This window comes from Anarrhichthys ocellatus, unplaced genomic scaffold (genome assembly GCF_004355925.1).
Source record: "Anarrhichthys ocellatus isolate YVR2014 unplaced genomic scaffold, GSC_Weel_1.0 scaffold93, whole genome shotgun sequence".
Taxonomy (NCBI): Eukaryota; Metazoa; Chordata; class Actinopteri; order Perciformes; family Anarhichadidae; genus Anarrhichthys; species Anarrhichthys ocellatus.
The window spans coordinates 665,946-678,503 of NW_022280123.1; the positions used below are offsets into that span (position 1 = coordinate 665,946).

General features: G+C 44.2%; 1 protein-coding gene across 3 annotated transcripts in view; it reads left to right on the top strand.

Moving 5' to 3' along the window:
- Positions 1-12,558, top strand: part of zcchc14 (zinc finger, CCHC domain containing 14) — a 30,203-nt gene that overhangs the window by 5,847 nt on the left and 11,798 nt on the right. For 2 of the 3 annotated variants that reach the window (XR_004213784.1, XM_031875701.1), the window contains exons 3-7: positions 3,827-4,034; positions 8,371-8,441; positions 8,588-8,659; positions 8,991-9,058; positions 10,979-11,157. Coding sequence is in view for 2 of the 3 variants with exons in the window: in XM_031875701.1 (XP_031731561.1) it covers positions 3,827-4,034; positions 8,371-8,441; positions 8,588-8,659; positions 8,991-9,058; positions 10,979-11,157 (598 nt within the window). In the remaining variant the exon portion in view is untranslated. The remainder of the gene's footprint in view (positions 1-3,826; positions 4,035-8,370; positions 8,442-8,587; positions 8,660-8,990; positions 9,059-10,978; positions 11,158-12,558) is intronic. The other variant, XM_031875702.1, reaches the window with a different exon arrangement.

Genomic DNA, 12,558 nt, shown 5'->3' on the forward strand with positions numbered 1-12,558 from the left:
GTGTGTGTGTGTGTGTGTGTGTGTGTGTGTGTGTGTGTGTGTGTGTGTCCAGTGAATCCCCAGGAAGTTATAAATGCTCTCTCTCTCTCTTTGGCTCTCCTTCCTTCCCTCAGTGCTCTGAAGGGTATGACAGGGCTTCATTGTAAACCAGAGCAGTCACATACATTATCTACAGTAGAGCAGCTTTTAGCCAGGCCTACTGTCACCTACTGCAGATATATGTGTATATATATATATATATGTGTGTATATCCCCTAAAAGTTGCTTAAATCAGTATTGTTATACCATCAACTGATTAAATGATTACGTATAATGTGCACGGGTTGGCTCATAGTGGCGTCTTTCTACGCATTGTTTTTGGTTTTACCTTCCATAACTTTTGGCTCACTCTCACAGCTCTCATCAGCGTCATTCGCAGATGTGGCAGGCTGGAAAAAGCTCCGATAAACCCACTGCCCAGCACCAAATGGCACACAGACAAAGTTAGCGACTAGCTGGTGAACACGGTGAAGTATTTAACAGCTAACGAGTCAGATATTTGACTAACTGGACTTTTTCGGGTGTTCATAAAAAATAAACGCAGCTACAGATGAATGTGGCTGTGTGAATAGTTGTTTGCTAACACGTTTATTACAACACATTCTTAAGACTTGTTCCACTGCCCCCAAGTGGCCAAAACACCAATCAATGCCGCTTTGAGTAAAGTCGCTCGTTGACTCCAAAGAAGTGAAGAAGAGTTTGGTGGCCGGCCTGCGGACAGCATGCTCGACTCAGTCAAAAGAGCCCTGAAGCCCCGCCCCCCATCTCTGCACAGGCCGCTATCGCTTGTGTATTCAAAGTTCATTAATACTGAATGTGTCACATTTCCAAATCGCACCCTCTTCCACACCCTTCGGTTGTATTTTTCCTTAAACATCTAAGCAGTATTTAGCTTGCGGTGGAGCTGATTTGGGATACTATCGGGTCATTGCATAATGTTTCACAAGCTCATCGTAGGTTTTGTATATAAGATCTTAATCTACAAAGCAATGCGAGATAAATCTAGTCGAATTTAAAAAGTACAGTATTTTTCTCTAAACTACATAGTCGAGTAAACGTATAAAGTAGCACAAAACATAAATACTCAGTAAAGTCTAAATACTGCAAAACTATGTTTAAGTGCATTTGAGAAAATCCACTGCGCATAAGACAGACCGGCCACTCCAGTCTGATCTTCCCTCCAGATTTTAAGTCAACTCGCATGAGCTTATTTTAACACGAAGCAGCTGGATGCCGAGTCACTCCAGAGGAAAAATAGTTGAATTAGATTTTCGCAACAATGCAGCGGCACAAACAACACATACAGCACACTGGCCACATCTGTTGGGCCTGTGCAAACCTGCATAATCACCCTATTATATGAGTGCTTTATATGTCTATAAAAACACTGTCAGAATTAACAACAGTTAAACTGGCTGTTGTAGGAGAGGGATGAGGAGTTGTTGTCAGCACACAGTCTGTGTTTTATAGTTTTCAGTTTTCTGTGCTGCTACTAGCAGCGTTCGGGGAGATACACATGCTCTCCCACTTATCTGGAACGTCTCTTAATTTCAGTCCCACACACTCCTCGTTTTTCTGCTACGTTCCTCGTACTCCTTCCACGCTGATTCACGTGAGCTGCTTTTACTTCATGTACCTACAGTTTGACAGAGAGTCGGACTCTCCCTCCCCTCGCACTAACTGTCTGCAGACGGAGCAGAGAGCTGGCAGGTCGGGCGAGCAACATGCGGATGTGGCAGTAGCACACTTAATTGTTTTCAGATTTACGCTGCGTGTGTTTTCTGGTTGCAGCAGGCAAAGGCACATGTTGAGTTCTCCCTCTGAGAAGTAAAAGAGCCGCACACTAATAACCGCAATGTAATCTTTTCATTTTTGTTCTCATGAATCAGCATTTCGAGGGGGTTTCCAGTTGAACTGTATTACAAGTCACAACCTTTATTTAAAAAGAGGGGTAGATACAAACACACTGCATCTACAAACTGGTTTTAAACATAGCGATACGTTCTAATAAAGTAATTTAACATTAGAAATACCAAACTTGTTTAATTCAATACGATAATGATACTTTTTGAGACCCATACTGATCATTTCTGAAATGGGTGTGTGATTTTTCATAATAATGGTCATTTTCAGAAGGAGAAAAAAAAAACATACTCCCAAAGGGAGATCTCATGATCACATGACAATAGATTTGTTATTACTGGCCGATGCCAGTAATAACAAATCTATTACAAAATCAAATAGGAGTACAAGTAATTGTGTGAAATAAAAAAAGTCACATTTTTAGAAAAATACTGTTTGAATAATAAGCCTTGTTACTCGTCTTGCTCGTGGCATTATTTCTCAGAAATTGTGCATTTTGCTGTATTTATTTATGACACTGAGCTGCCGTTTCTCTCCAGCATTCTGTCACACGTTTGACGTGGAAGTATGTGCGCCAGGTTCTGATGTCACATTGGTTTCCACAGTCATGTGACACGGGCCAGCTAAATGTGTCGGGGCTGTTTTGGCACAAATATTATGCAAAAGTAGTGAAACTGTTTGCAAGTGATGCAACCACACACATTTGTATTTATTATCTAAATGTTTTTAAAGGAATTAATACCACATGATTAGCTTGTGAGTGTCAAAGTATTGAGTCATATTTCATATATTATTGGTAATATTTAGGATAATAGGATTGTTATGTCAATGCTTTGCTTTCAGTAAGACATGCAGTAATCTTTGTGCACTTACAGACAAGCTGTAAACACTACAAATATTATCACCTCATAAGTGGATATGATAAACTTTTTAGCAACAAAAAAAGCTAATTGGTTATTTACACATCCAGCAGACACGCAGTGGACTAAGCAAACGGACCAACCATGCGATTTTATGATAGATATGTGATTTCTTAATGGCTAATAAATCCATCTAGAGTTCATGAACTGTTCAGGAAGTGATCTTAAACTCGATCTGTTTATATCAAACTGTGTTGTGCTGTGTTTGTATCCTACTCCATGTACTTTGATCATTTCAGTCTATTACAAAGTGGGACACAGTGATTCCACAGTAATACCTTCTAGAATATCCCCGTACAAGACACTTGTTCTTTCTGCCGTAGCTATATGTTTGTCATAACATGCTGTATGAAACTCGTTTGTAAAAAGCCAGTTTAACCTAAGAACTAAAACGCAACAATGTGTCATTTTTTTCTCCTGGTCCTGTTCGAATGACCCAAAACTACAGGTGTGAAAACTACTAATTGAAGGAGAAGTTATAGGAAAGTACATGCATTTGGGGGATCTGGGATCAGTTCCCGAGGTGTTGTTGAGCAAAGCACTTCAATCCTAATGTCATTCTGAGCATCAGTTCGTCCAACAGTAAAAACAAACCAAAAAAAACGCGGCTCCAGGTTTGTGTTTGGATGTCAACTGTTTCTCCCTACAACTGCTCCTCGAGAACGTTGCTATAAATACGAGCGTCCTCTCAGTGGACGAGCCTGGTTAAGTGGCGGTTTGTGTCAGCACCGTGCCGGTCCTGGAGAGACTGTTACTCAGTGTTCCAGTTTGTTTCAAGCTCTGACAACACGCAGAATTCCCTCTGTGTTTTTTTTCTGCAGTCGACCCATCTGTGAGCGAAGACATACCACCTTGAGGTCACCGTTATATATCGGTACCGCACATGCTCCAGTGTGCAAACAAGCTGTCCTCGGGGCTGAGGAGTTAACGCTGTATCTACTTGACCTCCGCTCTGTGGTTTTAACCTCCCTTTTACTGAATGCTCTCTCACCCCTGCTCTCCAGAGCCAGACCAGAGAGGCCGGCACAGTCTCAGGGGTCACCGTGGGACGACGAGACCGAGCGGTCAGCCAGGAGCTCACCCCTCCTCACCCAGACCTCCCTCCCCCTCCCCCTCCTCCACCACCACCACCTCCTCCTACTCATCTGCCTCCTCCTCTACCTGCTGGGCAGGTCCAGGAAGCAGCAGCACCAACCAAGAACCACACCAAAAGTACTTTCTACTTTTTCTTCATCTAATTGTCTCTCTGTCTGACTTATACTGTGTGTGTGTGTGTGTGTGTGTGTGTGTGTGTGTGTGTGTGTGTGTGCGTGCGTGCGTGCGTGCGTGCGTGCGTGCGTGCGTGCGTGCGTGCGTGTATGACCTCACTTCCAGCCTCCGTCTGTGCATGTCGGCATGAAGCGTGTGTGTCAAGTTATACACCCAGTTAAGCCCCATTGAACAAGATGTGGCATGTTGACACATCTGAACACTACAACTAAGCTTAAAGAATGCTGCCCTAAGGCTCAGGTGTGTGTGTGTGTGTGTGTGTGGGACACTTAAGTCACGTGTGTGTGTGGGACACTTAACACTTATGCACGTGATTTCAGGCTCAGCAATCCTTTTTGTAATAAAACTCAGGGAACTGCCTCGATATTGTCTTCAAGTGTGATAAATCAACCTATTGTCATACATTCTACAGCACATCCCCATCTGAAATGAAAATAATTAAACATACATTTTTTTTCTATTTTTTATTATAATATCAGTAATTTAATATTGATCAGGTAAGTTTTAAGCTAATGCTAGATTTTGAGCTAACGTATTAGCAAACCATTAGCATATGTGCATAACCAGCAGACATGGAGCAAAATGAGCTGTCCTTTGGAGGTGTGTTTGTGTCCGTGTCACAATCATAAGACCAATATTCCCTCTCCTTTTTGCTCTGTTTTGATCTCCACCAACTGTTGATCTTTAGCTGCTCAATGCAAGTCGCCGACTTTGTCTTTATTTGTTGTTGAATAGCTAGCTTGAAGTAGATTTATCAGAGCTTTTTTATTCAAAGCAGCTTGTTGTTGCTGCCGGAAACAAGGTTGAATCAATGTAGGTGGTAGTTATAGTTAAAACAATGTGCGGTATAACCAAAACATTGTGCTAAAAGAGGGAGAGTATGGGGATCATTCTCATTCTTTCATAACTGTGAATGCAGCATAGTACACACTGATTCACTGTCAATAAAAATACATTGTTTAATGGAACACAGTTGTGTCTGGGGCTGCACCCGAGTCAGATTATACTTTTTTGATTGGCTGTTCTATACAAAGATTCAACTGTTTTTTTTTTTTCTTTTCATAAGACTATTTGGAAATCAGCAAATCCATTTGCGTGAGTTTCAGTAATGATTTCGACCACATTAACGTATTCTAATGTGACCTGCCACAGTTTCATAATGAGCTGAACATAATTTTTTACACTTTTCAAACGGTGGGATCTGTGCAGTCTGCCCGGGAGAATTTAACTCTGGAGCTCAGGGACGGCCGCTCCGTGTGAGAGGAGGACATTTCAACCGGCTCGAGGTAGACTTGGAAAGGCCTGGGGGGGAAAGTGGCTCCAGCCGTGAGTTTTGCAGCACCCCTCTCCCGGACCTGGCCTAGTGCTCGCTGCAACCTCACTGCCCACGGGGCAGATGGGCCTCAGTGCGTCAGCGCTGATTTTGGCAATCCACCCAAACTGTCTTGAAACACGGACCCCGTCTCGTTTACATGTTTCGTGGGTGTGACTTTTTTTGTCGTGTCGTCACCATCCACATCTATCGTGGGGCGACTGTGGTTCAGCGGTAGAGCCCACAGGTCATCGTTCAATCAGAGACACTCTCCCTCTGTGTGTGTTCTTATCAGAGCTTCTCTGTGCTGTGTTTGCATGGCTGGGCAGACCCTGCGTGTCTTTTAGTGCACGTTCGTGCATGGTGAGCGCGGCCCCACTGGTTAGCTCGCGGCCGCCGCTCTCCACCGCTCTTGTATGAGGTTTACAGCTGATAACGACAGCGTCATTGTGGAACCGCGGCGCTCACCGTCCAGCTCCCCCTCTGGTAAACAACTGTTAGCTCTGTCAGCACTTTTTCCGTAGTTGGCACTGTTGGTGCCTTTAGCTGTGAGCCACCGGCTCAGCCGTCGCCATGTTGAGAGCTGTTGAGAGGCAATAGAAATGCTCCCAATTCTCCGTTCTGAGTCACAGTCACACTGAACTATTGGTCTTCATAAGACCATTTGATAACCTGGGATATTTTCCATTATCATTCATTAGAAATCAATCGGTCAGGGACCAGCTGGTGTCTCTGGGTGGACAATATGTGGTTTTAGTGAGGGCGAGCCTCTCCAGTCTGTTATTGTCTTGGCCCCCTGCCTCTGTCTGTAACACAATACTCAACTATCTCACTACCTCATGGTCACACCACTTAGCTGTCACCAGCATAAATCACACACACACACACACACACACACACACACACACACACACACACACAGGGTTGTATTCAGGATGCACAAACGCATTAAGCACAAATGCAGAGAAGCGTTCCAACACACACACACTCCCACAGGTACACACAATTAAGTTTATATGCCATGCCCTACCATTTTCCCTGTGTGTGTTTAAAGTTTTTGCCAATGGGCCACACCTCGTGTTGGTTTTACAACGTGTTTTGGCACACACACAAACTGCTCCCTCCAGCTGGGGACGGAGTGCCTACCTCAAGCGAAGGAGTTTAAGTATCTCGGGGTCTTGTTCACGAGTGAGGGTAAGATGGAGCGGGAGATCGACAGGCGGATCGGTGCGGCTGCAGCAGTAAAGCAGGCGCTGCACCGGACCGTCTTGGTGAAGAGGGAGCTGAGCCGGAAGGCAAAGCTCTCAATTTACCACTCGGTCTACGTTCCTACCCTCACCTATGGTCACGAACTCTGGGTCGTGACCGAAAGGACAAGGTCGCGGCTACAAGCGGCCGAAATGAGTTTCCTCCGTAGGGTGGCCGGGCTCAGCCTTAGAGATAGGGTAAGGAGCTCGGTCATCAGGAGGGAACTTGGAGTCGAGCCGCTACTGCTTCGCGTCGAAAGGAGTCAGCTGAGGTGGTTCGGGCATCTAATTAGAATGCCTCCTGGACGCCTCCCACTGGAGGTTTTCCAGGCACGTCCAACTGGGAAGAGACCCCGGGGAAGACCCAGAACACGCTGGACAGATTACATCTCCCAGCTGGCCTGGGAACGCCTCGGGATCCCCCAGAATGAGCTGGAACGTGTTGCCGGTGAGAGGGAGGTCTGGGTCGGCCTGCTTGGCCTGCTGCCACCGCGACCCGACCCCGGATAAGCGGTGGAAAATGGATGGATGGATGGATGGATATAAACTGTAGACACACGGCAACATGAGGGACGCTTATCAAGATACAATATTATCTCTCTCTGAGATGATTGAAACTCTTCTTTTGATGACGTGATGCACACACACTCCTGGACTTCATAAAGTGTGTGTGTGTGTGTGTGTGTGTGTGTGTGTGTGTGTGTGTGTGTGTGTGGCAGCTTAGATTAGTGTGAATGGCAGGCGGCATTTAGAGCCTTCCACAGCTGCTGCCCAACAGGCACAGAGCAAGGTGTTGAGGGATGTTTGTGTGTGTGTGTGTGTGTGTGTGTGTGTGCGTGTGCTGAGAGCGACTCCTCTCTCTTTCCTCCTTTATCCCCCTCTGTGTTCGTCTCCTCCTTCTCCCAAGCCCATCCCTCCCCTGCTGCTTGTACGTCCCGCCTCACGTGCTTTGACAGCCTAATATGTGGAAATCTATGCCTGGAGGAATACCTGAAACACACCCATCTATTGAGCGCTCCCCACCATTTCAACTCAGTCTCACTTGCTCACTAATGACATGGATCTAATGGCAGTGGAGCAGCCCTAACCTGCCTTTGCACCTGAGGCATGCATTCAGACATAAATCTGACTGCAAATTGTCTTAAAGTGCCAGTCCCAGTGCTTAAGATGAAATCTTCAAATAGACCAAAACACAAAAATATTCCATTTACAATGACATAACAGATAAAAAAAACAAATCCTTACATTTAAGAAACTGGAACAGTTGATTATTTGGCACTTTGCCTTGATAATGACTGAATTAAATTAGTAATATATATACTGACAGCTGCCCTCCATCTTTAAGTGGTTAAAATGCATGGAGTTTGGGGGAAGGAGAGTTATTTTGCAACATAGTGCAGGAATGAAATCTCAGCACCCGGAGAAGTAATCGACATGGAGTCACTGCAGATGGTCGACACTCCCACCAACCTCATGCACAGTGTACACTGCAGTGGACTGGCCAGCTCACATCGCAGTCAGTGTATTTACACTCGATGATATGATTAAACTTACTGGTTTTGTCCTCACATCATTTCTTGCTTATGAGAGTTGGCCCCAAGTTTAAATTCCTTCTGGCCATTCAAACTAATCAACTCTAAATGACTGATGTGTTGAAGCAACCGTCTCAAACGTGTGAAGTGTGGTTGATCATCGGTGAAACGATCTGTGCCTCTTTCAGGGCTGATTGAGAGGGTGGTGCTGAGAGGAGTGACCCACCCGTCTGAAGACACCAGTGAATATGTGCTCGAGGTGGGTCCAGTGTAAACACAGACGCTTGCTCGCTTTTCCAAATGCTCTCTATTCATCTCATCATGTTTTTATCCTTTTCCTTTCACCCTACTACCTTCACCTTTCCCCTCTCCTCCTCACTTCCTCCTTTCCTCTCCCTCCTCCAGGCCAGCTGGTCAGATGGTCTCATGTCATCCGTTGTCAGAACTCGGCAGGAGGTGATGGAACTGCTGACCCAGGTCAGTACCACCACTGAAACACAGTTTGGTGATGATAATCTCAGGCTACACTCAAGTAGTAAAAGTTCTTCAGCTTTGTTTATTCTACAGATTGACCTTTTACGAGTGTAAAAAGCCTGTACAATTCTGAATGAATGTATGAGTCACTTTCCTCTCTGTTTCTTCTCTTCTTAATTACGGTAAACAGACATTTGATCTTGATAATGTGAAGTATTAAACTGTTTGAACAGTCAGGTTTTATAGAGATGAATAGCTCGATATCATCTGCATAGAAAAGTAATACTGTATTTCAATGCGATTAGTGTAATATGTTTTTTTTTTTCTCTCTAAGCTGTCACAAGCATTTCCTGATGACGCACTGGAGAAATTCTTCCCTCAGTCCATAGAGCTGGACCCCAGGTTAGTCACCCCCCCCCCCCCCCCTCTTCCTGTTTATTTTAGTTGTTTCATCATGAAGAATTGTGTTCCAGCTGAGCAAAGTTAGGGGATTTGCAAGAATTCTAGAATTCTTTCAGGAAGACGTAACAGTTTACCGTTCCTTATAAATCATTTTGCAAAGCAAAGTTTTTGAATAATGGAAACTCTGGACTGTTTACATCTATGTTTGTTTGCTACATGTCTCTTCTCCACTGCATTTTGTCGCTGCCTGTGAACATCACTTTGTTTTCTTGCTAGTTGTCCGGCTAGCAAGCAAGAAAAGTGATGTTCACTGGCAGAGACAACTTAAGAGAGCCAAACTGTTACAATATCCTGCTTCTGCTGAACGATTGGAAAGCAGTGAGTTTAGTAAAGTCAAAGTCAGGTCAAGAATTGTTTTTTCTGTACCGTAGCAAAGCCTCCTTTACCCACTCACTATGGTGACGTAATCTATAGGTCCGCCTCCAACAATCTTCTAAATATAGTAGATGTCATCTACCATACCGCCATCCGCTTTGTCACCGGTGCTCCTTCCAACACTCATCACTGCAGCCTGTACTGTGTAGTCAACTGGCCATCACTCAATACCCGCAGATTAATCCACTGGGATCAGTTCATCTATAAAACTCATCATTGGTAAAACCCCCACTTATCTCCACTCTCTACTCATCATCTCCAACAGTAACCGTAATTTACGCTCTAGCAATTTCATCAACATGGTCATTCCAAAAGTCCGCACCGCCTTCGGTTGTTTCTCATTCCAGTTCACTGCTTCCAAGCGACTGGAATGAGTTGCAAAAGAAGCTAAAACTCCGCACCCTAATTCAATTACCCTCCTTCAATAACTCATTACAAACGATAGTCTCTGATCACTGCAACTGTTTCTGAGTTTGCCTCCTGTTTTTTACATATTGTACATATTATAATGTTCACATTTTTGTGTGACATTGATTGAGATGTTTCTATGTTTTATTTGTTTGTAACAACTTGCCTCTTGTTGCTGCCATTTTGGCCAGGTTGTCATTGAAAATGAGAACTGGTTCTCAATTGACTTATCTGGTTAGATAAAGGTAAAATAAATAAATACTAAAAATGAGGGCTGGGTATCGTTTATAGAATTACGATGCCAGTACCAATACCAGTACCTTTTTAAAGTGATACCAATAGAGTACTTAATTTGATCCCCATCATGTGAACAAAAGCTGTGTGTGTGTGTCCCACTCGGCACAGCGCCCATACAGCAGTGACCGCTGATAACGCTGTCCCCCAACCCACGATGGTGGGGGCGCATTGTTGTGGAAGCGTGATGTCCACCATGCTGTTTCCCCCCCCAGGTTAAAACTGTTAGCTCTATCAGCACTGTTTCTATTGTTAGTTTGCGCTGTTAGTGCGGGTCGCACTGTTAGCACCGCTAGTTTCTAGCCGCCGGCTAAGACATCTCCTAGTTCAGAGCTGTGTGCAGGCAGGAAATCCTGGCTGTATGGTTTGTAGCTGACACATTAAATCGAAGAACTCTTGCAGTGATTGGCCGCGACCAAAATCATTTTAATAGTCACATTTTTCTAGATCAAAAAGGTTTGAATGCAGATGTTGTTTGACTGGAGAAATGTTGATACCGGGTTATTTTGTTCGATACCTTAAAGGTATAGAGTACCGATACCCAGCCCTACTTAGGATATGTTTAAATCAATCAATCAATCTACATCCTCAACACAAACAACAGCATTGTTATGGTATCTCATGCTCTTTTTCTTGTTGTTACTATGTTGAGCTAATTCTTAACTGCACCTCCATGATGCAGCTAGATGTGACGTAGCATCTCTCCTGCTATCTTTGCCCTCCCTGTGTCCGTCTGACTCCCTGTCTGTCCCCCTGCTGTCCCGTCTCTCTGCCTGCGCCCAGGTGTCTGACAGCGCTGCCCTGCCATGTCCTCCAGCACCACAGCGTCCAGCTGTTCTTCACCTCCACCAGGCCTCTCTCACCCAACTGTCCTGCCTCCCTCCCCTTGACCCTCCCTCCATTATCCTCCTCCCTTCCCATGGCTCCTGTATCCCAGACGTGTCCGTTCACCTCCTGTTCTAGTAAGTCTTTATTTAGTTTTATTGTCAAAAATATCTTTTTTTCTTGAATATTTGGATCGTTCCTCTTCTTTTTTTTTTAATGTAGAAAAATAGATTACATGTAGCAGAAAACATCGGATAGGTTGAAACCGCAAATATCATGAATGTGTGGTGTGTGTGTGTGTGTGTGAAGGTCTCTAGAAAACCAGTAGGGGTATCAAACAGGAGATCCCTATTCTTAGATGCAAGGAAAGAAAGGTGCCAAAAGGGACGGGGCAAGATGAAAGACTACATGTTTGGTTTTCAGTGTTGGAGAAGAGAGAGAGTGGGGTGAAAAAAGGAGGTAATGGAAAGGACATGGCCGTGAGTGTATGTCTTGGTTGGTGGCAGTGTAGAGGTGAGGCTGCAGGCAGGGTTTTCATTTTGGGATCTGGAGGTGTTGGAGGGGAGAGGACGGGGTCTATTTTAGTCTGGTGTGGGAATTCAGCATGGCATGTTTGTGTTGGGAGGCCTACAGTGTGGTGACCTAATGTTGGTGTGTGTGTGTGTTTGTTTGATTCTATGAGTGTGACTTCATCCCAGAGAGTATTTATAGCCGTCAGTGCAGCGTATATGCTTGTACTTTTGCATGTTTCTACCTGTGTGTGTGTGTTTGGTGTGTGTGTATATGCATGTCTCAGACTCGCGTAAGACCCCAGGGAAACCAGGCTAATATGAATCTGACTAACTGAGCTGTAATTTCCTTCACGAACACACAGCGTTCTTGCACCCCCCCGGCACAATATACGACAGTCTATATTCCTCACAAGCTTGATATGAGGCTCTGATATCACGTTTATTGCACTGAACACATGGGTAATGGGTTTATATCATACACAGCAGACACAGATGAGCAAGCCTGAAAGCTTTTAATATCACATTGATTAACCTTGCATGGACACCAGCATTAATAAAGCATGAAAGCAGCACATGAATGTCATTTTGCTGTTGAACATTTTTGCTGAGGATTTAGGATTAGCAATACTGTGATTCTGACCTCACAGTCTTTATCAGGGCAGAAATAATAACAAAGATTGATTTTGCCTTGTACATGACTGTATTTAAATGTTACATACAACAGAGGTTGATAGTATTCCATCACATATTAAATGGCTCCCCACGGTCTCCCCACAGTAACACGTGTCGCTCATTATACAACGACCTCAAACAACACTATCAGCAGGTTACAACATGTATCACTATTGTCTGTGAAGTATCTTATTTAATTTATTCAGCATAAATACCAAGAATTCCACCAAAAGAAGGGCTATTCTTTATTGCATGGATTGTGCTGCCTTGCAGTATATGTCACAGAAATGACATATATATATGTCAGATGTCAGATGTCTATATCTATATCTATATATATATATATATATATAT